Source organism: Chinchilla lanigera, unplaced genomic scaffold, assembly GCF_000276665.1.
Source record: "Chinchilla lanigera isolate Chin_1 unplaced genomic scaffold, ChiLan1.0 scaffold00049, whole genome shotgun sequence".
Taxonomy (NCBI): domain Eukaryota; kingdom Metazoa; phylum Chordata; class Mammalia; order Rodentia; family Chinchillidae; genus Chinchilla; species Chinchilla lanigera.
The window spans coordinates 3492438-3516372 of NW_004955450.1; the positions used below are offsets into that span (position 1 = coordinate 3492438).

General features: G+C 57.0%; 1 protein-coding gene across 12 annotated transcripts in view; it reads right to left on the minus strand.

Moving 5' to 3' along the window:
• Ccdc33 (coiled-coil domain containing 33) overlaps positions 1-23935 on the minus strand; it is a 90980-nt gene that overhangs the window by 6649 nt on the left and 60396 nt on the right. For 9 of the 12 annotated variants that reach the window (XM_005393560.2, XM_013519029.1, XM_013519027.1 and 6 more), the window contains 5 exons: positions 22177-22362; positions 2235-2394; positions 1849-1940; positions 1614-1745; positions 1428-1524 (listed from right to left, as the gene is read on the minus strand). In XM_005393560.2, coding sequence (XP_005393617.1) covers positions 1428-1524; positions 1614-1745; positions 1849-1940; positions 2235-2394; positions 22177-22362 — 667 coding nt within the window. Of the gene's footprint in view, positions 1-692; positions 889-1427; positions 1525-1613; positions 1746-1848; positions 1941-2234; positions 2395-8793; positions 8946-22176; positions 22363-23935 lie in introns of those variants that run through there. The other 3 variants (XM_013519031.1, XM_013519034.1, XM_013519035.1) reach the window with 3 other exon arrangements.

A 23935-nucleotide genomic window follows, 5' to 3' on the forward strand; every position in this document is an offset into this window, starting at 1 on the left:
CACCAGGAGAAAACAGTCTCCCAAGCTTTCAAAGAAAGCAACTTCTTCAAGCAATGGCTGTGACTCATCCAGATGGCTGGCACTGACAGAAGTACTAAGAGGCACTGCACATGGTTCCAAGGTAAATCCTGAGGAGAGTTAACTGATCTTAATAAAAAGAAAAATTAGTTTTAATTAATACAGGTCTCATTTTAACTTGGTCTTGAGCAACCAACAGAAAAATATAACTACAAGCTATTAGATAAATAATAAATAATAATAATAATAATAATAACAAGGTGTTCCAGTTCAATTAATAACATGGGACAAGGGTATGTTTGTATATTGACAGGTCATCAACCACCATTGTAGATGCCATCCTGAAACATGGTGCCATAACCTGTCATGGATTCTACAATGGACTGATTCTGTTAACATGCTTAGACTCATGACCGGAGCCTGACCCAGTCACATGACACAAGGGAATCAAGGATTTGATTCCTTCCTAAAATCAGTGGGGAATATAAAGGTCTCACAAGGGACATGCATGGCCTCACAAGGGACATGAAAAATTACTGATTACTCCCCCTCTTGTCCTTTCCACCTGCCTCGTTCAGCATTCTAGCCACTCCCTGAAACTCCCTGAAATGTATCATTTTTTTCTTGTAAGTTTCCTAAAGTTTCTATAGTTTCTTGGAAGACTGCTTCACAGACTTCGCTTGCCAAGCAGGATGTGGTTTTTTGGCTTAAAGGCTGCTCTCACCCCTGGTTTGCTGCTGATCTGATCCTACCCTGCGTGGAGGCTCTCAGTCAGTCGCTGGCCAGCTAATAGAGGCTCATTCTGAAATCTCAATTGGTGATCCGTGCGTTTTGGTGTTTGTCGGTTGGTACCTTGGTTCGATTCTGAGTCTAGAACAAGAGCCAGGCACATAGACGTTGTCCCTTGCTATGGGATTCTTTCCCGTTCTTTCCTGCCTATCCAAACTGCCTCTGGCTGGCAGTTCTAGGTGGCTGTGGTTCACCCAAAAGGGAACCACATTGGTCGGTTTGCTTTGCAAATAAAATCTTTGAAGATATGGGGAAACAGCGGAATAATTCAAAGGATTTGGTTAAGGAGTCAGGACTGCTACCCAAGGTGGTGTCTGCTGGGAAAGCCCCTCTCTGCTGGCGCCTGTGTCCCTGCTGTGTTCCCAGCCTGCAGGCCTCTCCCTGGACGGTTGGCCTCTTTCCAGCCTGGCTCACACCTGTGTCTCCCTAGGATCATCCTGGGAGGAGGGAGCTTAGGGCCCTGGGGTGAGGGAGCAGCATCGACCTGTGCGTCCCGACCTACAGACGTGACTGAGTAGGTTTCTCCTGCATCTGGGGCTCCAGAGGACTGGGCCTCCCTCTAGAGTTGGGCGAGAACTGGGGCATGGACCCCCTCCTGTCTAGAGTGGAGGTGGACTCACCTGCATGTGGCTGTCCCGGCGGCCTGCTGGAGGGCGCGTGTTCCTTCCTCTCCCGCAGCAGCCGGTCCTCCAGCACCCGCTCCATCTTCTCTATCACCTTCAGGGCGGAGCACGAGGCTGGGCTAGGCTGGGGGCCACCGCACCCTCCTGTGTGCAGCCCCCACCCTAGAAGAGCCAGGCACCTGCCTTCTCCTGGTGCCGCACGGTGTCCTCCAGCGCCTTCATCTTCTGCAGCTTGTCCTGGTACCGCCTCAGCAGGGCGGCCTTCGGCTGCTGCGACTGATACTGCACCAGCAGCTCCTTTTCTTGGTCATTCTTCTGCAAGGAGCGGAGCAGAGTGGAATGGGTGCCTGGGTACCAGGGTCCACCCCAGCCCCTGGAATCGGCTCCTGCCCACCCCTTCCTCACAGTGCCTGCTCACCCGGATCAGCTCGTTCTGCAGGTGCTGCACTTTGTCCCTCAGTTTCTTTGTGTCCAGGTTGTTCAACAGCAGCTTGTGCCTCACGGACATTGCTGGGGTGGGCGGGGAGGCAGCTCATGGGGGCTCTCCAGCTCCCCTCATCAGGGGAGCAGGTGCCCCCCAGCCCTGGGCTGGAGACAGGGCTGGACACTCCTTTCCCCATCTGAGAGGATACAGCTGGGCGGGGACCATGCGAATGTCTGTGGGTGGGGTGTTTGGGGACTCCTACCAACCCAAATCCAGCTGCATGCACATCTGGGGAAGCTCCCCACCCACCACCTGTCTCCAACACAAACCCAGGGCCCCGGGAGGTGTCTAGATGCCAGCAAGGGCCTATGCTTTCTCACCCAGGTCCTGGGGCTCATCAGCCCTGATCTCTTCCACCTCCTGCTGGACCAGGCGGTGCCTTAGCAACTGGTTCTCCGCCTCCAAGAGGCTGGCCTGTTTCCGTAGCGACAGGATGTCCTCTGCCATCCTCTGCATGGCCCGCCGGTAGTTGTTCATTTCCTGGGGGACCCAGAGCCGGTGCTGAGCCCCCGGCCCCTTGGGAGCCACCATCCTACATCAGCACCCATGTTTGGGAGGTAGCAGGTCACTCTCCAGGCTAAGCAGCAACATGAGTTCCAAGCGGCTTCCCCAGCAATTCCCTGGAGGGACAACGTGGTCCCCATCCTCTCAGCTGCATTAGGGTAGCTGCACAAATTGCTCTCTTGGCATCCACGAGGATTCCAGTGATGGTTGGCTTGCGGGGAAAATGAGGGTACAGACCCCAGGGCAAAGGGTCTGGGTAAGTGAACTGAAAGAATCAGGGCCACCAAATCTTGCTAAGTCATAACCGTTCTCTGCCATCTCCCTCTTCCTTTCCTCTCTTCCAACCCCTCTCTTCCCGTAATCACTGAGCCCAGAGAACAGACTCTTAGAAATCCCATTCACTGCCCTTAGGAGCTGACCCTGGCACCAGGCCAGCAGTCAGGAAGGACACAAAGGAGCCAAGGAGACTCGGGGTAAAGGTCAGATGTGGCTTGCAGGTGGGGGCCAGGAAGCAGTCAGTCATTAGGTTAGCAACAGCAATACCAGCGTTGCCTGAGCATTTACAATGGTCTGGGCCTCCTTCTCAGTGTTTTTTTTTTGGTTTTTCTCTGGTACTGAGAATCGAACTCACGATCTTGCGCTTGCCAGGCAGGCGCTGTGCCGCTGAGCTAAATCCCCAGCCCTGCTTCTCAGTGTTTTAGGTACCTCCCTTCATTCAGTCCTCACAATGAGCCTATGAGGACAGGTGCTCCAAGCACCCCATTTTGACAGATGAGGAAACCTCAGAGAAAGGCTCAGAGAGGTGAGGAACCTGCTCAGTGACCAAACCAGTGGGTGGCAGAGTTGGGGCCTGAAACCCAGGCCTGTTGGTGCTCAAGTGTTCTTACCTGTTGTGCAATCCTTCCCTGATGCCCACACACACACAGACCTCACAATGTGCCAAGAAGTGACCAAAGCAGGCTACGAGAAGCCAGAAATGTCCAGGTAGATGAAGTGGTGGGACTGGGCGGGGAATGGTGTGAGTAGGACAGGCTTGCTTGGGGAGCTTGGTGGCCTATAGACTTTCCGAGGCTGATGAAGTGGGGTGGGGACTCTCAAGCCCCTAGGGAGCAGAGCTCTGCCCCCAACCTCCACTTGGGCCTCATGCCACCTGGGGAGGTGGCCTGGATACCCAGCCACTGCCTCCCACCTGCTGCATGGCAGGCCACTGGGGGAGAAGCCTGAGACAGCAGGGGTTCATCAGCCACCACTTGTCACCTGTTACTGTTTAGCCCTTGGGTTGGATTCCTTCTAGCTGGTGGTGCCAGTGTCGGGTCTGCCTTACCAGCTCCTGCCCCGGCCAAGGTCCAGGTCTTGGCTTCTCCCGATCTTCCCATCTGGCATTCTCAGACAGCATATTGGCTGGGATACTCAGCTCAGGGACCACACAAAAGACTAGCTGGGATAGGCTGTGTGGGCTCAGGCCTTGGGGTGTCCCACAGTCCTGACAGTGGGATGCCTGGGGCAGCCACAAGGCTTAGAAGTGGGGGTGGGGAAGCCCCTGCCTGGGCAGGGCTAATTCGGAGGCGCTGGTCTCTTCCCTTCGCATTTTCTCTCCTCTCTGCCCTGAGCTCCTTGCTCCCTGCTCTGCTGTGCCCTGGATCTTGATTGATGGGGTTTGGAGGCCCCTGGAGAACCCCGTGATATTGTGGCAAAGGAAATTTGCCCCTTCCTTTCCTTTTCAGCCTAGTTCAGCCTCTTAGGGTGTCTACTTAGGACAGAGGCAGCAGTAGCCTAGAGGGTTTCATGCTTTCTAGGGTTCTCTTCTACACATGCACACACACGCACGGTCAGGAAATCGTGCTCAAGGGCGCTCACTGTACGGCAGCTAGAGTCTTAGGGCACGCTTGGCGTCTGCTCAACAGTCACAAAGAATGGCCTGGAATTAATTGTCAGGACACTGGGGCAGACACACTCTATTGGGAAATGAAGAGGGTGCAGAGAAATGCAGAGGATTCGCCCACAGCCGGTGTGGACCTGCACAACCTGAGGCGTCCTGGGAAGGGGTTGCCGGCTGTGCAGCCCATGGGCCTCACTCATTCAGGGTCTCTAAGACCCTGCTGTTCCCAAAGCCTGCTGTCCTCTACCTCCTGAAGCCTGGGGTGGTGCTCTATCATTAGCACAGCACTCTCCCTTGACTGGGATGACAGTTGAGACCCAGAGCCAGGATGAAAGTGACCCAGGGGCATCTGGGCTCCTGGTGAGGTAGGTGTCTCTGCCTGGGTCTCCACGCCCTGACAGCCCTGCCTACTGCCACTGTCCCACCTTGGCCCTGGCCTGCTCTTCTCAGTCTCTGTCCTGGCCAGCACCCCATGTCCCTGGGAACCAGCGGTCTGTCCTTCCTTCTCAGTTGGCCCCACCTGCCTGGTGGAGTGGGGACCTTGGGAGACCACAGCCTGCGGGCCGCAGCCCTGACCTCTCCCCGCAGCTGGGGCCAGGCTTTCTCAGGGCCACGCTGTGCGTCACAGCCTTGATAGCTTGTGGACACAGCGCCCCAGATTCCCCCTGTGGTCCCGCTCCCCCCAGCTGTGCCCTTCTCTCGGGGGCTGCCGCGTCCTCCGCGGGCACCGACTGCAGTGCCACTCTACCTGACCCTGAGCACCGCCACGGCCGTCACCCACTCACACCACCGCTGCTGGACCTCAAGCCTCAGAGCCTGCCCAGATGAGGTACGCTGGGGCTCCCAAGCTGTCACAGAGCACTGGCGTCCTTGGCCACAGCCACGCCCCCTCTCTGGCTTGGGAGGTGGCAGCTGTCCCCTGAGCCTCAGTGTCCTCATCCAAGAGTGTGAAGTCACAGCTCTAGGGCTGCTGTGGGTGGGGGAGCATGAGGGCTGGCTGGGCCCTGGTTCTGGGTACCTGGCGCTACCTCTCTTCCCTGTACCTGTTTGAGTTCTGTAACCATTCTTAGGAGAGCCCTGGGCAAGGGGCACAGAGGTGACTAGGTGATGGCGCCCATGTTACAGGGTGAGGCTGTTCCCACGAAGGAGAAGGGCGGGGCTATGGCAGATGCAGCAGAGAGTGCTGCCTGGCTCCTTTCTTCCGGGATAAGAGGCCCTTGCAGCGGCTCTGAGGCCCCTCACCCAAGTGGACTTTCAGCTGTACCCACAGCCACTACCAACCACAGGGATCAGAAGGATGCTGGTGCCCTCCTTGTATGGATGGGGAAACTGAAGCTGGGAGAGGTGTGCTCAGGGTCCCCAAGGCCTCCTTATAAAGCCTACAGCAGAAGCAGCGCAGTAAGCTCCAGTCAGGATATGCTGAGGGCCACCGTGTCTGGACCGAAAGCCCCGATGTCCCTGCCCGCAGTGCTCTTGCCTCCATGCCGAGGTGGTGGCACTAGTGTCCCGTGCGGAGAGGGCTTAGAGGAGGCTCCTTCCCAGCCTAGGGATCCTGGAAGGCTTGCTGGAGGTGGTGCCAACCTAAGCTGACTCGGGTGAATGGGTTCTATCTGGCGGTGGCATGAGGGCTCCCAGGCAGGAGGTGAGAGAGCAGGTGACTGGGACAAAGTGGGTGAGTCGCTGGAGGGCGGGGGGAGGGGAGGGAGGGCTGCAGGAGGTGTGACAGGATATCTGCGGCTGCCCAGCACCGGGACAGAATGAGGACGAAAGCCGAGAACAGCATGCCAGGTGAGACGCAAAGGGCCATGCCAGGCGGAGGCAGTGGGCACGGAGAGGGGACAGGAGGTTCGGGACCGGAGAGGTCCGGGGACGGCAGACGAGGTGCGAGGGAGGACAGCAAGCGAGAAGACGGGCTACAAGGTGTGGCTGGAGTGTGGGAAGGAGCCCATCTTCAGGGTCAGAGGTGTGGGCTGGGAGGAGCCCTGAGAGGAGGAGACCAAGGGACACAGGCTGGCAAAGCCAAGGCCACAGAGAGCATCCCAAAAGAGGCTGGGGTGGCCGAGCCTGGGCATTAGCTTTGCTGGGCCGGGCACGTCCTCGCCTCCTTCGCCATTTTCTGGGCATCTGCTCTATTTCCCCTGTCCCCAGCCCCATGACCCTTGCTGGCCAGCCCAAACCCCGCGCATGTCATTAGCTTTTTTGGCCAGCAGAGGGCAGCCACCCACCACAGACGCTCCCTCTTCAACCCCTGACTCGAAGAGCCGGGTCTGGCCAGGCCTGCTGGTGCGAGCCTGTAATCCCAGCACTGGGGAGGCTGAGGCAGAAGGATTGGCAAGAGTGCATCTGCCCCGTACATCATGCCGCAAGGAACAGGACACAGGGAATAGCTTTCCCTGCTGGGCCTCGGCTGACAGCCTGACCCACAGAACTGAGATGTCACAATGAAGACAAAATGATTGTTTAGGCTGTACTGTCCGGAAGTGGTTTGTCAGGTGGCAATAGGCAGGGGGACACTGTCCCTGCAATCTTGGATAAGGTCTTCCGTGCCTCCCCTGTGCCCACCTCACACACTTCAATTTTGACCTTGAAGGCGGCCAGTCCCACACAACTCGGCCTCCTTGCACAACTGGGTTCTGGCTGCTGCACCCACGGGCGCAGCCTCCTGGGCCCCTTCACAGCCTCACTGCTGTGGACAACTGGCCGTTCCTGCTCCATGCAGCCTGGCACTCACGCCCCTGTGCCAGGCAAAGGTGTCCTTGCTCCTCTTAGGCAAAGCCCCAGGTGGTGCTGCTCCTGCCATGCTTTGCACGCTGCAGACCTGGAGCGTGACAGAAGGCTTTCCTGTTAATCTGTTAGCCAGCATTTTTAGGGAATCAATCACAGCTCTTTTAAAATAAAAACAGACATGCCACCACCAGAGGGCAGGCAAGGGAGGCCTGTGTGCTCCAGTGACAGTGTGGGATACTGAGGCACAGAGCGGGCCGGACGGGGCGGTCAAGGCAGGGACAGCGGGAGAGACCACACTCCGAAACAGAGGGCAGGGCTCGGAGGTTTGGGCAGGGTGCTCTCTTTGATGGGGCCTTGGCCCTGGGAGGGGAGTCTGGCATTAGGGGGTCCCCTCTCTCTGCCTGCCACCCACCCACCTGCCCAGGTTGGGCTCAGCTCCCCAAGCTTGTTCTGGTCTCTGCATTGTTATAAATCTCCCTCCACCCCCTCCCGCAGCAAGGCTGGCATCCAGGATCCACACCCCACTCTCAGCTCCCTTGCAGTGGAGAGACCCTTGTCCCCAGACAGCCAACAGTCTCAGGGTGGGGACGGGGCAGGGGGCACTCCTCACAAAGTATAAGTAAGTGGCAAGGGGTGAAGAAGGGTTCCCTCCCAGGAAGGGGCGGAGCCAGGTGAGGCAGAGGCAGGATTTGCCTGGTCTAGGTGGGCTGCAAGAGGCGGGGGATGCAGCACACAGCATAGGCCGCAGGACACACAGGCTTGTGTGGCTTCCTCACCTTGGGGCTAGGAGACCTGCCTCTGAACAGAGGGCAGTCGGGAGCCACAGAAGGTTCCAGCACCAGGGCCTGCCCACCCCAGCTGCTGCCCCTTGAATGCTTCCCCTTGGATGTGGCTGGGCCTCCCTGTCACAGCAAAACTGCGCCAAGTGCTGCTTCAAACAGGCTCCCTGCTCCGTGGGAGCCACACGGCCTCCAGGGGAGGGGAGGCGTTGCCTCTTTGTTCAGCCCAAGGTTACAGCAAAGAAACAAAAGGAGTGGATTTCCCCTTTTCTTCTGCTCTTTCTCTCACCTCCTGCAGCCCTAGAGAGGGCGGCATCTAGAAAGCTTTCGCGCTGCGCTGGGCTGGGCAAACTTGGAGGGGCAGCCGGGCCTTGGCCGGCAGCTGACCCCAGCCCCCGCCTAATTGGGCCCTGCAGGAGCCAGGCCTGCTAATTGGGCCAGGCTGGGACAATGTGGCGGGCAGCAGGTGGGGATGAGGCTTCCAGGAAGACGCCCCTCCCATGTCCTGTTCCCCCTCGTCTAGGTCTCCTTCTACCCTGCCCAACATTCAAGGCTCAGCTCCGGGGCCTCCACTCCAGGAAGACCGCAGGCACCCCAAGCCCAGCCACCAAGCGCACTTCCTCCTAGTCCAACAGCACCTTGGGCCCTGCGCTTGTCCCTGCTCGGCAGTACCGGCCCGCACGCGGGGCTGGGAAGGGTCTCTTCCCTTCCCAGAGTGGCTGTGCTTGCTCTCCCACCCAGACCCCTTCCCACTTGAAGGGATTTCCCCAGGGGCTGGGCTGTCCTCCCACTCTGGGATAGGGTGTGGGGCTGGGAACTGCATAGAAAGTTCCTGTGACCTTGGGCAGCTAGAAGACAGGGCCTGCCCTCCCCACCTTCCTGTTGGCACTGGGAACACCTCTGCCAGTTGCCTGGCAACCACCCCTATACACCTGCTTGCTAGGTGAGCACCCCATCTAATCCTGGAACCAGGGGCATGGGCAGACTTACAGAGCCACTGTCAGCCAGGTCCAGGGTGGCCTTGGGGGTCAGAGGGGGTAGGGGTCCTGGCTCCCCCATCTTTGCTGTTAGCCGTCCTGGTCCCCACGATGGGTCCCCAGGGCCTGTTGCTACAACAAGTGCCTGCCGGGAGACCCAGCCCAGCCCTGAAGAAGGCAGGCAGGTGGCTGTGGGCCACTTCCCCTTTGTCTCGGGTGTGGGGTGCCTGGGCTGGGAGGCTGGGCTCACTCTTGGGCCAGGGAAATACCGATGAGGTGGCGGCAGAGCTGGGGCAGGCTGTTTGGAGACCCTTGAAGATTTGGGGCTTCTGAGTCCCCCGTCCTGGGTCTCAGGAACCCCACACTACCATCCACTACACCTCTCTTCCCTTTCTTTCCTGTTCTCACTCTCTGTCTGCACTTTTTTTTTTTTCTTTAAGACAAGGTCTTGCTATTTATCCAGGCTGGCCTCGAACTTGAGGCCATCTTCCTGCCTCAGCCTTCCAGGGTGCTGGGATTATAGGTGTGCGCCATCACACCTGGCTCAGTCTCCACTTTTTCCCTGTGCTCTCCCAGGCCGCCTTCTCTCCCCATCCCTCTTCGGCTAATTCCCTCTCCGCCCCTCCCCCCTCCCCCCAGGCCAGGCTCCCTGTCCTTCCTGCAGCTGTGCAGAGCAGCTCCAGGCCCCACCCCGCCCCTGGGGCCTCCAGGCTCTGCTTTCCTGAGGTCTGGACAAATTCCTTTCCTTTTAGTTCAGCGGAGACATGGGTGGATGTTTTCAGAAGGAACTCCGGGAAGCAAAGGGAAAACAAACCCAAACAAGCCGGCCCACCCGCTAGAAACCCTCGGCGGGGTCATGAACTGCTCAAGCCTGGCTGGGGCAGCGGGGGGTCCTGCGGCGGGCAGTGCCTATTTGCCTGTCTGTCCATGAGCGGCTGCATTCAGACCCAGCGAGGTTCCTGCCCGGGCCCGGGCTTGCCTGCAGACTTGGTGACTTGGTGACTGCATGGGTGGGTGCTGATCAGGGTTCTTTGGGGACCAGGTGGTAGCACTGTTACAGTCCTGGCTGGACAGTCAGGGACAGCACCTGCACCTGTTTCTGTCTCTACCCTGGGGCTCTGGCCTCTATCAGCATTGCAGGGGGCCTTAGTCTTCTCACTTAGTTTCCCACACCACTATTTCTTTTCTTTCATTTCTTTCTTTTATGGGACAGGGTCTCACTATGTAGTTCAGGCTGGCTTTAAGCTCACTACATAGCCCAGGCTACCCTCAAACTCATGGCGATCCTCCTGCTTCAGCCTCCCAAGTGCTGGGATCCCAGTCATGGGCCACCACACCTGGCTTCACAGTCAGTGGATTTCTTCCTCTCCCCCCTGCTGCCATGTGACAGGGACAGGGAGGCAGTTGGACAGGACTATCGCACATTCTCTGTAGCTCTAGATGGCCTGGTGAAGAGGAGATTAGCTGTGTGACTCTGGACAGTCACTTAACCTCTCTGAGCCCCCATTTTCTCCTCGGTGCCCATCTCATGGAGCTGTTGGGGGGTGGAGCTTTGTGAGGCTGTGGGTGTGGAGCTCTGAGCAATGCCTGGCTCATACGCCCTCATCCATGTGAGCCTCTTGGGTGCTCTGAGGTTCCTAACTCTCTTCCATGCTAGTGGGAATGAGGCTTGCGGGGGGGTACCCAGATGTAGGTTCTAATATGGCCTAGTTCTTCCCCTCCAGGGACGCAGGCTTTGGCCTCCCACTCCCCTCCCAGAGGTCCTGGGCCCAAAGCCTGGGGGCCCGACAGGTGCCCCTCCCTGCAGGGGCCCCTGTCCTCCCGAACCCGCTGTGCGGCCAATCGATAGAATCTGCTCGGTCCTCGGGTGCGACATGAATTTTTCATCAAAGGCCTGTAGACTTTGGGAAACGCACAATTAGGACCCCATCAATAATGCACCACATGGCAGCATGGTCTTGCCCAGCGGGCCTCAGACAAGGCTGCATTCCAGCTCACGCTGGCAGGAGGCAGAAGGGGCGCCAAGGGGACCCTGGGTCCATCCCTGGACCTGGACAAGTGGGGATGTGGAGGGGGATGGGGAACTGCACCCTTGAGTGGCTTGGGCCCCAGGGGTTCATGTAGAAAACAGGTGCTAAGGGCACCCCATGCCTTCCCTGCCCCTTACAGCAGTCAGTTCTTATGCCAGGCTGGGGCTCTTTCCTTCTTCCAGGGGGTTGCTGGGAGCCGGGCCAGTGCCAGGCCCAGCTGAGGAGGAAGAGGGAAAGAGCAGAGACCCCAGGGGCACTGGGGGCTTTGTGTACTCTTCCTTCCCACGTGGCCCTCAAGGTACATATGGTTCCCTTCCCCAGGCGCAGCTCCCCACCTGCAGCCCCTCCTTGGCCACCCACAGAGGGCCTAGTTGCCTGGTAAATCTGCCCATGTGCTGTGCAGGACAGCAGAGCCCAGAGATTCCCCAGCCCTCCAGGGTCAGAACCTTGGGCCCAGGGCAGGAAGCAGGTATGTTGGAGCTTGAAGGGGCTGGGGGAACTTCCAGAGGAAAGGAGAGCCCAGAAAAATACAGGCTGGGGTGTTGGTCACCAAAACTCTTGGGAGGGGCACAGCCCAGGTGAGACGCAGCATGCATCAGCTTTCAGGATGGATCGTTTGCATCAATGTCCCTGCACACCCCTGGCAGCTGTCTGAGCCTCGGCCCCTGTACTGCCCTTGACGGATGTTGCTCCAGGGAAAGACTTCCCAGCCCCTTCCAAAGCCTGTGGCTCCAACGTGTCACCCTTCCGGGAATGGGGGCCACCAGACGTCAAGCCTGGGAGCCCTGCCTCCCTGCACCATGGCCGGCTTTGGCTTCAGGGGTCTCGGATGAAGGGGAAGCCTCAGCGTGGCGAGATCGGGTGCTCTGTTGCTGGCTCTGGGGCCCGTGGAGGAGTAGGAGGTGGAACCCACACATGCCCGACGCGGATGCAGGAAAGGAACAGATGGCCCCAACAAGTGCAAATTAATTGAGCGCAGCCCGTGTACCAGGCGCTGAGAGCAGGCGGCTGACAGGTTCGGGAGGCGGGGGACAGGGCAGGGAGCAGGGAAGCCTTAACGAGCAGCACTTATCGATGTCTCGCTGGCTCTGCAGCCGGGTGCAGGTATTGACCAAGCCTGTCTATAAATCTCCCAGCAGCGTCTCCAGAAGCCTTAATTACAGGCCCTCATTACCCTTCACACCTCTGGGTATGGGGGACCGGCCTGGGCTGGGCTGTGACAGATGGGCTGAGCCCCTGCAATAAGATGGGGCATGTTCAGGGCCAGTGACTGCCCCAAGGACCAGCAGAGCAGGGACTTTGGAGCCAGAGAGCTCTGGGTTTACGTCCCAGTCTTGCCAGGTACTGTTGACTGTGATGAGCACTCTGCCTCTCTGTGCCTCAGTTTTCTCCTCTGTATAATGGGGAGAGGGCTGTGAGATGATCAAAGGAGCAATGTCTGCGGGTGACCTGTGAATATGGTGCTGGCAGTCACCACCAGACCCCCCTCCCCCTACATTGTCCCCCAGCATGGCACAGGGCTGCTCTCTGACCACAGAATCCAAAGTGCTGCCATTCCTGGCTAGTAGGATGCTGCTGCTGCTTTACAGTGTCGGTTTTAACTTTGTGTCCCCTCCCCTGCCTCCGAGATGTCAATGACCAGGATCTTCATTCACGGAATTCCCCCCAGTGAACATCCAGGCAGAGCAAAGCCCCAGTTGCACAAACCTGGAAACACCCAGGCCCTGCTGCAATCCCCTTGTCTCTCCCAACCCTGCCTCAGGGGCACCTCCTGCCTGGGTCTTGTTCTCTTTCCCAGTGATGGGAATCCAGGTCCTAGCCCCAGCAAGTACAGGTGGCCATGGGGCAGCTCCCCTGGCCTGGCTCTCCTGGGATGGCCCCCACCCCTGCTCCATTACTCAAGTCCTGATGAGGCCAGCTGCCTGCACCCAGCCTACCCAGTCCTGCCTCCCTTCCAGGTCCAGGCACCCCTGGCTGCAGTGGGTGGCAGATAGCAGAGGGTGCAGGGGTCTGGAACCCAGCCACGGTGCGTGGGTGGATTCCCCAAGAGAGCAGCCGATGGGTGGCCTCCCACGGCAAGGTCTTGGAGGGGAGAGATAGAACCTGGCCCTCAGGCCCCGCCCCAGTGCTCCATGGGGTACCCACAGCCCGTGGGTGATAACTGGCATCACCTGAGGTTCCTGTAGGCGCTGGGTAGAGCAAGCTTTCCCCCTGTCTACACCACCCAGCTTCAGTGGGTGCAGATATACTGAGCACTTACTCTGTGCCAGGTGGATGGCTGTGGGTGGGACATTTTGGGCTCAGGCAAGGACTTGAGGTGCAGGGTTCAGACCCATCAGGGCTTGGGGCTCAGGCTGCAGGTCACAGAGCCATGGAAGCGTTCAGAGCAGAGGCAGCATCTCTGGAACTACACTAGGGAGGACAGCCAGGCCCGGGTGGACCAGTGTCCCTGCCTCTCACAAAGGAGAGGATACAGTAGTGGGGCCCCCACCCAGCCTGCCGAGGAGGAACGAGATGCCTCCAGTCTCCCAAGCTGGCCCTCCCAGGGTCTTCCCAAACCCGAGTCACCATCAGTCCTATTCCCAAGGCCCACCGGGCCAGGCGGATTTGCATATCTGAGAGCAAAAAAAAAAAATTCTATGCAGAGGCTTAGGGCCATTGGGGCTGGGAGCCCCCTTTTGTCTGTTTGAGTAAGAGCTGGCTAAAAGCAGAAGGATAATTAGTCCCCCGTGGGCCGTGCGCCCCCTCCTTGAAGATTTAAAGGCACAGCCAGCGTTGCCCACCCCGCCACCTCGCTGCGCCGATGGATGGGCATTTTATCTGATTAAACTGGGAGTGAACTAGCTGCTCTCTATTATCTGTGGACTTGATTGGATATTTAGCACTAAGTGTGTATGCCTCCGTGTGTGTTGAGCTTTTCTAGTCTGTGGCAGGAGGAAATTGGATTGCACTGGAAAGCATTTAATCTGAGCTCAGGGGCCACCCTACTAGAGACAGAGAGCTAGGGTAGCATTGGGAGGACAGTTTGCCCTCAGCCCCAGACAAAAGGGGCCCCTCTCTGAACCCCGTCTGTTAGAAAATCCTGTTTCTGGTGTCCCTGGGGTGCAATCTTTCTACAGGGTGGAGAGGTGCCTCCAGGCCACCAGGGTCCCCCGTGGAATCTGAGAGGCCTCTGAGGTCTGCATAGGTCCTTCTGCCGTAGTAGAGGGACAGAACCTATTTAATAGGCTGCTGCTTCAGCCCAATTTGTGACTGAATTATTTGAAGCATCTGGTGCGTGGGCCCTTGCTCATACTCTCAAATGTCCCGGGTGGGCCTGGGAGGGGACCGGTAGCCACAGAGCTGTCTCCGTGTTTACTAGGAAACTGAGGCAGCCCTGCCTCCCAGATGGGCTGGGAGGATGGTGAGTCAGGCTCTCCAGGTGCCTACCCTCTGAGTCACCAAGCTCTGCTCAACTGGAGCCCAGAGCTGATTGCTCAGACTTTCCAGGGGCGCTGGGTTGTGGTGGTGGGGTGGAGGGGTCTTTTTTCTATTTGCAAAGTGGAGCTGATAACTGTATAAGGTGTGATTGAAAAATATGGTAAATATTTTTAAAAATAATTACAATTAAAGACCTGTTGCCCTTCTTCCCGCCCCACCACTTCAGACACACTCATCCCGTCGTTCTTGCTACTTCTGAAGGAGTTCAGAAAGTTCTGCTTTGTGTCCGTACATCTTTAGTTGCACAGCCAGTCCTGGCTGTCTTGATGTCCCCAAATCCACACAAAACGTTGCCTTTTCATGGTCATTTTGGCTTTGGGGAAGAGCCATAAGTCCTACAGTGCCAGATCTCTTGAATAAAGCAGATGAAGACATGCCGTGATGCTTTCACAAGCCTGCCTTTCTGTTGGATGGCACTCAGCAGCAGCATTCACTGCATTTTTTATCACACCTTTTATGTTCCCTGTCAGCTATGACCAACAATGAAGTGAAATTATGTTGAATGTTCTAGGCGCAGAGTGAGAGAGAACTCACTAAACGTTGCGGGCTTTGCTTAGCATTATTAACAGGAGGCTCAGGATGGTGCCTGGCACTCTGCCCCCATTCCTCCTCACAATCAGGGATTCGAGCCCTCAGCAGTGACGGCCTCCTTCTGATCGCCCCCTTATGGAGAGCGCCTTGTTCTGGCCTTGCCCACTGCCTGTGGACGTGTGGTTAATCAAGGGCTGAACAGAGACACCTGGGACGCCAGGTATCTGCACCCTGACCACCTCACTAAGGCGCAAAAACCGAAGGCTGTCTCACCCCACAGCTTCGTCTGCCAACATGAATAAGAAAATCATCAGGACCTGCCCCTTACCCAGAGAGGGGGAGTCAGACCCAGAGGTGGCTGGTCAGCCAGAATGACTTATAGACCCAGGTCCTCTGGTTTTTCTTTCTTTTTCTTTTTTCAAGACAGGGTTGTGCCTGTAGGCCAGGCTAGCCTGGAACTTGCAGGGATCCTCCTGCCTCAGCCTCTCAAGTGCTAGGATGACAGGCATGTGCACCTATGCCCAGCTCCCTCTAACTCCCCAGTCTGGAAGGATCCAAGAATATGTTATAATCGAGCCTCCCAGAGTGGACAGCCCTCCACTATGCCCAAAGCACTTCCACCCACACTTGGGTCAAAGTCTCAGGAGAGGGGTAGGGAAACTATTTCCTCTACTTGACAGTGAGGACACTGGGTAGGAGAGGTACAGTGACTTCCTCGAGGTTGTACCACTCAGGTGTGGGGGATGGGGCTCCCCTGTGTTATAGCTACACAGAGGGAGCCTGGATGAATGAGTGGGTGCCATGCTGGACTTGGGCACAGAGGCAGCTGCAGGCCCACTTGGTGTGGAGCCCTCGCCAGCTTTTCTCCCATACTCCCTTGCTCCCTTCTTGGCTCCTTCAGTCCAGCTCACACTGGGGTTCAAGTCCTGGCCCTTTTGTGGCAGGGGGCGCTGAATCCCTTTCTTATGCCATCCGCAGCCTGTCTCACCTCCCTTGGCCTCTGCAGGCCCCTCCTGTTAGGCTGGGGCTTTTTCCATGGACACGGGACCCCCCTCTTCAGGGCCACCCCAGCAGTGGTTCCCTCGAACAGCTACCCCTAGGCCTAAGGCAGCAACTTCTGAAAGTATTTGACCCTGAGAGTGGTCTGAGGTGGGGGGCTTGGGCTCTAGGCCCTTTGACCTGACCAGGTGGGGAGAGACCAGACTCTTCTTCCTGGGCTTGGGGTTCTGGCCTTGGGAGACTGGCTCTTTCAGGAGACCCCGGCTCCCTACCTGCTCCAGGGCTGGGGCTGGGGTGAGAGGATTGAGCTGCCTGGGTGGGGTGGGGGAGGGGAGCTGGCCAGCGGGGAGCTGGCCCAGCCTCCTGCACACACCAGGAGACAATAAATTGACAAACACTTAATCTTTCTGCAAATTGAAACAGAGCTGTAAATATCTGCTGCGTCCTAGCCGCTGAGTTATGAGTCTCGTTTATTAATCTCTTCATTCTCCGGTGAAGGATGGAGAAGGAGAATGACTCGCAGGGGAAGCAGGGCTGGGGGAGGGGACCGGGAGTCTGGGGCAGCCCCTCGGAGCAGGGGTGAGATGGAGAGGAAGAGACCTCAGGGCTTGTGCTTCCTCTCTGCTCATTCTTGGCCTCAAAGGGCCCTGTGAATGCTGAGACTATTAATCAGGCTCCTGCAAAGTGGCCAGCCCTTTACACTTTCCAACACACTGCCATCCACTCTCTTGTTAATCCTCCCCACAGCCTCAAGAGCTGGGCAGGGGGACAGAATTCCCTCCATGTTACAGTGAGCACATGGAACCAGAGAGGCGCAGTGATTTCTCTAAGATCACACAGCTGTGGAGGGATAGAAGTGGGGCTTGCACCTGCTAGTGCCACACACAGAGGAAGAATCTGCCGGGAAGCGACAGGCCTGTGCAGGGGATGAGAGCCTCCTTTCTTCCTGTCCACCTTTCTCCTTCACTCTCTCCTTGCCTCGAATGCTTAGTAAGCACTGCATGTGTGTGCGTGTACTAGAGGAGGAAAAGGACAGGGACAGAGGAGGACCAGGAAGGGAAGAGAACTGCCAAGGTTATTTTTAGAGCCCCTTCCAGGGACCAGCTTGAAGGGCTTGGAGCTACAGGGGCACAGTGGGGACCAGCAAGGTGGCCAGGCCTCTGAGAAACCTCCTTCTTGCGGGAGTGGGGCCTAGTGGGCCAAGGAGGGTCACGGGGCCTTTGTGGGTGTGCAGTGGACATGAGCTGCAGGTGGGCCTCGAGGCCAGGTGGACAGACAGAGGTTTGTGCAGGTGGTGGAGAGTACTGGCTGGGCAGTGGAGCTGAGGCTGTGGTGGCAGGAAGGATGGGCTGCAGGGGTGTCTCATGCTCATGTGGGTAGCTTGAAGGGGACACCGAGTTGAGAGTGTGTGTGGAGGCTGGGGGCACCAGTGGCTCTGTTTTCCTGGTCTCCACTGTCTCGCTCTCTGTCCTCTCATGTGTCTCTGCCTCTTGCTCTGCAGGATCAGAATCCTGGGGAGGTGGGTGGCGGTGCTGCTGGCAGAGGACCTGCCCCTGGGCCTACCTTGGGCTCTGTGCTAGTCTCACAGCGCCTGAGAGGCCCTAGGCATCCCGGTCACCACAGGGCCCTAGCCTGGCAGAGGCGCAGATGCTCCTCGGTACTCCTCGCCTCCCGTGTGAACAGTGCGGGGTGCCCTACCCCACCCCACCCACCCTCCTGCCCATGCAGCAGAGGCTCCTGCTCAGGACCTGCCACCAGGTGGAGCTGAGCCCCACGGTCTGCAGTCCTTGGCCGGCAGGGTTCCGGGGCTGGACGGAGGCTCTGCCACCGAGCATAGCTCATTTGCTCCAATCTCCTCAGTGATAGAGGCAGGATCTGGGGACCAAAGAGAGGAAGGGGGTGCAAGGTCACTTCAAGGACCAGGAGAGGCTGTGAGTACTCGGGAACACCTCAGGGCAGAAGCAGGGAGACCATGCAGGGCGCCACGGCAAGTAGGGCAGGCTGCTCTCTCAGCTACTGATGGGACAAGCGCAGCTCAGCGATGCAACACGCTTTGGTTGGAGGAGCCGGGGCGGGACACCTGTCCGCCTGGTGTGTGCGAACTGGGAGCAGCCACCACTCCCTGGCCTTGCTCTCTGTGCCCGGGAAATTGGGCCCCTGGCTGCGGTCGCCTCCCACCTTTGGGCACAGTTAAATGGGGCAGGAGGGATCCTGAGGGGTCCAGCAGGCTCAAGAAAGGAGAAAGAGACAAAGCTGGAGCTGGGGGCAGGGCTGGCAGAGGAGGACAGAGGCTTTCACAGACAGAATGAAAAGAAATGAGTTATTCCAGCGTGGGGAGGCTGGCAAAACTCCACTGAATGTTTAAACAATCCTGTCAATTATTCATCTCCCGGTATGAGGGCCGCTGGTCCGCTGCAGAGCTGCTCTGAACAGGGGAGGAAGAAGGGGAAGGAGGGAGGGAGGAAGGGAGAGGAATATACACAACTAGAGAAAGAGAGAAATGGAAGAGAGGTGTGCATGTGCGTGCATATGCGTGACAACCCTATGCTTGGATTTCTGGGCTGGAAGCAAAACAGAATAACGCTTCTTGAACAACCACTGAGCACCTCTGCTTCAGTTTATCCCAAGCACAGCCCACATTCTTCTCCAGGGAGCCTCACCCCCAACTACAGGGGGCTGACTTGGTGTCTTCCAGCAATGTGGGTCCACGTGGCAGTGAAGACACTGGCCCCATCCTGCCCCCTCACCTGCTCACGTGTCACCAGGTCTTTCCTTGAGTCTATCCCAGGCCACTAGTCATGTGGGGGTCATGGCAGATGCTGCCTCCTGGGGACTGTCCAGGCTCATCCTGCCCCTACAGAAGGCTGGGCGGTCTGGTTTTCTCCATGCCTGGAGCAGTGAGGACCCGGGCACGCAGGGTGGGTAGGTGGGAGGGGGGCTTCTGTGGGTGGAGCCCCTCAGCTCACCTGTGGCAGCGCTGGTGTAGGAAGACAGGAAGTGGCTCAGGAGTGGGGCTCAGCGTGTCTAGGCGTGAAGGGGTGTTTGGAGAGCTGACACATTTAGAAGGACCCCAAAATTCCCCCCTCACACCTACTCAGCCGCTGTTTCTTCAGGGCAGATGTCCTGAGCTGCTCAGAAGGGAGGCGCACGCTGCCCCTTAGTTCTTGGAGCCTGGTGCCCACACTGGACCTTGGCATGCCTGCCCTGGACCGGAGCCTAGCACCACAGGATAAAATGGCACTCAAAGGGCCTGTGGCGAAGCCAGGTGTCAGGAGACAGGAAGAAATGGCTGAGTTTGGCAGGGAGCCCAGGTTATGTTGGTGGGCTGTGGGTGCCGGATGGGCAGATCTGGGGGTCTTGGCACAGAAAGGCATAGATGCACCCCCTCCGCTACCCCCAAAGTGCTCCATTCTTCACAAATTGTTCTTTTCCTGCTAAGCTGAAGTGGACTCTGGAGGGAGGCAGAGATGCATGGCTCGGAAGGCACTGTGGGTGTAGACACAGACCAGGACTGGGGAGTCAGGAGAGACTATGGGCTCATCACCTAGGCCATGGCCAGGAGCTGAGAGCGCCTTGGCTCACGGTCACTGCCCACCGCTGCATGTCTCTGCATGGCTTCTCCTGCAGGCTCCGCCGTGTGACCACCCCCAGGGACATGTCTGGGAGTCACAGGCTTGTGGCGGGGCCACCGCTGCCCACATGGGTCCTGGCTCCTCTGGGATCTTTCACTGCTCAGTAAATCTGTCTATGGCTCACACTGAGCTCTGAACTCTCACTCTGCCCCATGCTTGCAGCCTCCTGCACGGCCATTGCCCTACACTACTAGGTGACTTCTGTGCTCCTGTGCCCCCTGGCCATGTTCTGTTGCTTGTCACTCTGCCTCTTGGTTGCAGGAGTCCAGGCATCGCTATGTAATTTTGCTTGGTTGCTATGGTATGGTGACCCGCGGTTGTGCGGCTACCTGTGATTGTCTCGGAGCTGTACACAGTTGCTACCCGCCTACGTGCTGCTGCTGTCATGGGCTCCGCTGGCCCTGCAGAAGGATGTGTGTGTGTCTGGATCCTGGCTTTGTCCTTTGGGTTCTGGCCAGCAGATGGGAACCGAGGTCCAGTACCCAGTGAGGGCAAAGTGTCTGGGGGGACAGCCAGCATGGCAAATCTGAGTGTGAGGGGCACAGAAAGAGGAGGAAGGGACCGAACTGGGGGTAGGAAAGAAAACAAAGGATGGAACCAAGAGTCAGGAACCAGGAGGGGAGGGAGGGATGGGGCGGGCCTAGACCAGATGGGTGGGCAGAGATGGGGGAACTACACCCTGAACACTGTGGGTGTGTCCGAGGGACGTGATAGTGACAGCGTGCAGGCCTCTGGAGCTGTCAGGGCTTCCTGGGCTGGACTCACAGCAGCATGGGAGGGGCAGGTGAGTAGCTCCACACCACCACCTCACGGCCACCGCAGGGAGGAGGAAGGGGTGGGGTGGGTTCTCCTAGGGTCCCTTCTGATGTCCTTGCTGTCCAGTCAGGGGTTCTGTGACATTGTCTAACAAGCATTTGCCAAAGTGAGTGTGGGGTCAGGCCTGTGCAGGGCGTTGCAGCCCAGAGAGGGGACAGGCACTGTGTGCATTAGTTCAGGGCTGGGTAGCAGCAGCTGAGGGATGCAACCCAACAATGAACCAGCAACCAGTCTTTGGAGCTTTGCCAAGTGTCCAGCACCTGGCAAGAGGAGGAACTGAGGACCTCCCTCTGGATGCATGGCCCCCAGATGGGAGTGCCAGGGTGACACCCAGGGTGGACATGCTGGGGTGCTCACCATGGGGCCCAACTTACTCTGCAGGGATGGAGCAGCCCGAGCCTCTCTCTATGCCTCAGGCCTCCCAGAATTCTGTGCTGGGGTCGGAGGCCATGTGTCCCCTCCTAGTCTGTCACTCCCATGGGTTACTCTTGCTCAAAGACCGGCCCTGCTCATGGCCAACCTTGACATCCTGGCTGCAGTCTGGTCCCCTCTTGTCTAGGTTAATCCTTAAGAGAACATCAAGACTGATGGTACAGAGGCTGGGGATTTAGCTCAGTGGCACAGCGCATGACTGGCAAACGCAAGGTCATGAGTTCGATTCCCGGTACTGGAAAAAAGCCAAAAAAAAAAAAAAAAAAAAAAGACTGATGGTGTACTGCCTGTGTGATCACACTGTTCTTTTGGATATTTTAAAAATACAGATGCATTGCCCACCCATCACATACATCCTATATCTCCAGGCTTTTTCCTCCCCAGCTCTACTTTTCCCTCCTTCCTACTCCTATTAGTAGTCTCATCACGTTTGATAAACATAGCATGACTCCAGCCAGCCCATTCCCCTCAACAATCCACAGTACTGAGTTGTCCATAGCTGACATCTCCTGCATAATCCAGGCCCTCAGACCTGTGGCCTCAGACAGACTCTGGATTCTTTGCCCAGCAGACACCAGGCCTAGGATCCTAGCCAGAGGGAGCTGCAGAAATGGCCTGAGAGCTGTGGCTTCGACAAAAGGCAGTGGGGTCACTTGGCGGGGGCATTCCCGGGCCCACCCAGCAGCAGTCATCCTTGCTTTATGTGCCATGGTGTGTGTCTCAGAGGGTGCACAGGTGCAAGGGTGGGTGAGGAGGTTCTCGGGGGTCAGGGGTAGATCCCAGAACCAGGAGGACCTGGGCTTCCTTTCGGCTGGTGGGCTTGTCTGGGGCCTGTTCTCAGGGTCTTTGGAGCATTGTTTCCCATGGGACCCACTGGGGAGGAAGAGAGGGAACCATGCGTGGGGTCCCCAAGGGTACTTGGGGTGCTACCTCCACTGAGGACTTGGGGCTGTTGTTCGGGCAGCCTGTTCTTTAGCTCTCTGCACCAAGGGGCTGAGACTCAGGGCTGACCCCTCCACACGCCAGCTTCCACGGTCAGCAACACAGGAAATGCTATCCTCTTTTCTGTGAGCCCGAACTTCCTCTCTAACAAGTTTCAGATCATCTCTGGGCACTTCCCATGACCCAGCGGACACAGTCCTGAGGGATTTGGGACAGTGCTGCAGGGGCCTGTCCCAAAAGAAGCCACATGAGAATCTGCAGCTGAGTGTAGTGGTATACACCCATACACCCAGCAACTGAGAGGCTGAGGCAGGAAGATCACCACAAGTTTGAGACCAGCATGGTCTACATAGTGAGTTCAAGGCCAGACTGAACTACACGGTGATGTCCTGTATCAAAAAACTGAGAAAATTAAAAAAAAAAAAAAGAAAGAAAAGAAAAAGGAAGGACCCCTGCCTTCCGTCATGTTCAGGGGGCTCTGGAGCTGCATTCCCCAAGGCTCTTGCGGCTGCTGCTGGGGGGGCGGGCACTCACCATGTCACGTGACGTGATCTCAGGCTCCTCCTCTACTTCCTGAGAGGTGGATGCGCTGGAGTCCGTTGAGCTCACGGAGGACTTGAACCAGGGTTCACGGATGGTACCCAGCTTCTCATCTAGGATCTTGGAGTCCAGGGTAGGCAGCGTCTTGCTGTTGTTGGGTGTCAAGAAGTTTTCAGGCCTCTGAGAAGATGCAGAGAAACTTTGGCTGGGCGCTTTCTCTGTGCCTCTCAACACCCCAAGCCTTCCATCCTCGTAGCTCAGGACACCTGCTCTCTGTCTACTTCCTGCCACCGCCCCCACTCCACTTCCAGCTTGTTCACTGGGCTCTGGCCTCACCATCCTACTGTTCCTCTTCCTGCCTCAGGGCCTTTGTGTCTGCTTTTTTCTACCTGGAAGGCCTCGTGGAACTTTTATGCTGTCCTCATCATTCAGACCTCAGCCCAGACACCATCTTCTCTGGGAAGCCCTGCCCATGGAGATATGGATCCCCATTCTACCCAAAGTAACCCCACTGTCAGAGTACTCTATTCATAGCATCCCATTTTACTGCACTCATAGAGCTTACTCCACAGGAAAGCTAACTTTCACAATATGGGTTTAATTGTTAACTGCCTGCCCTCCCCCACCCCTGCAATTCTCAGACTCTGATGATGTAGGTTCTATGTAAGCAAGGACACTGTTTACCCCAAGGTCTGGCTCATAGTAGCTGCTCAACAAACATATATGGGTGCTCGATAAGTTTGCCACCCAGGATGCCCTCCTCAGGGTAGTAACAGCTTCCAAAATCCTCTCACCCTGTAGGCACCTTAGGCCATATAGACTTGTTTCCCTTTCATCCCCTCTCATCCTCCAATCTTGTTCTGAAATCTGATCCTACTCAGACCCCTCCTCCACAGGAAGCCTTCATATCTCAGCCTACAGTTGCTTGCAGTTATTTCTGGGTTCTGTCAGTCTAGCAGCTGGTTATCTGTGCTTTCACATTGCTCTTTAATCCCAGACTTGCTTGCTATTTTCTTTAAACAAGATTTTAAGTTCCTGGGGTTTAGGGACATATCCATGCTCCCTTTGGAAAAAGTGACGGTAAAATTTGCTTGAAATCCATGGTTAGTTTTAATATCTGCCCACTGAAAAACCATGCATTTGTAGGGATCTCAAAATTGACTCAGTCCCACCTCCCACCAACCGTTGGAACCCTCCCTCGGCCACATAGCACACATGTTATCCCTTATCTAGAGTGCTGAGGTAGATCAAGGACAGCAATAAGCACAGTGACAACCAGGACGGGTGTGCTCAGGGTTGGAGGTGCCCCAGGGTCTGACCCTGAACCACCAGAGATTGAATGAGGGCAATGGACCTCTCTGTAGGTGGACATTTATCTGCACTTATGAACACGATGAATGGGGAGGACAAAAGCTCTTCACTTTACCACTGAGATCCTCTAAGTAATTCCTGTATGTGCTCTGAAGTTTGGTGTGCAGCAATGCACGAACATGGAGTCTGCTCAGGCTTGGATCAGTAGTATAAGGGACAGGCATACAAGAGCATGGAATCACCCAGTCAGAGCTGGGTCCCTGTTTCTTCCCTGTCACATGGGGACGGAAATAGAGCAAAGAGAAGGCAGCTATGAAAAGACTCTGGGAATGGGAAGAGGAAGGCCTGGGTGCCCGAGAATGACTTTGGCAGGCCAGCTACTGCGTGTCCTAAACAAAACTCTGGGCATGTTTCATCCAAGTGCACCAGGCCTGGCTATTTG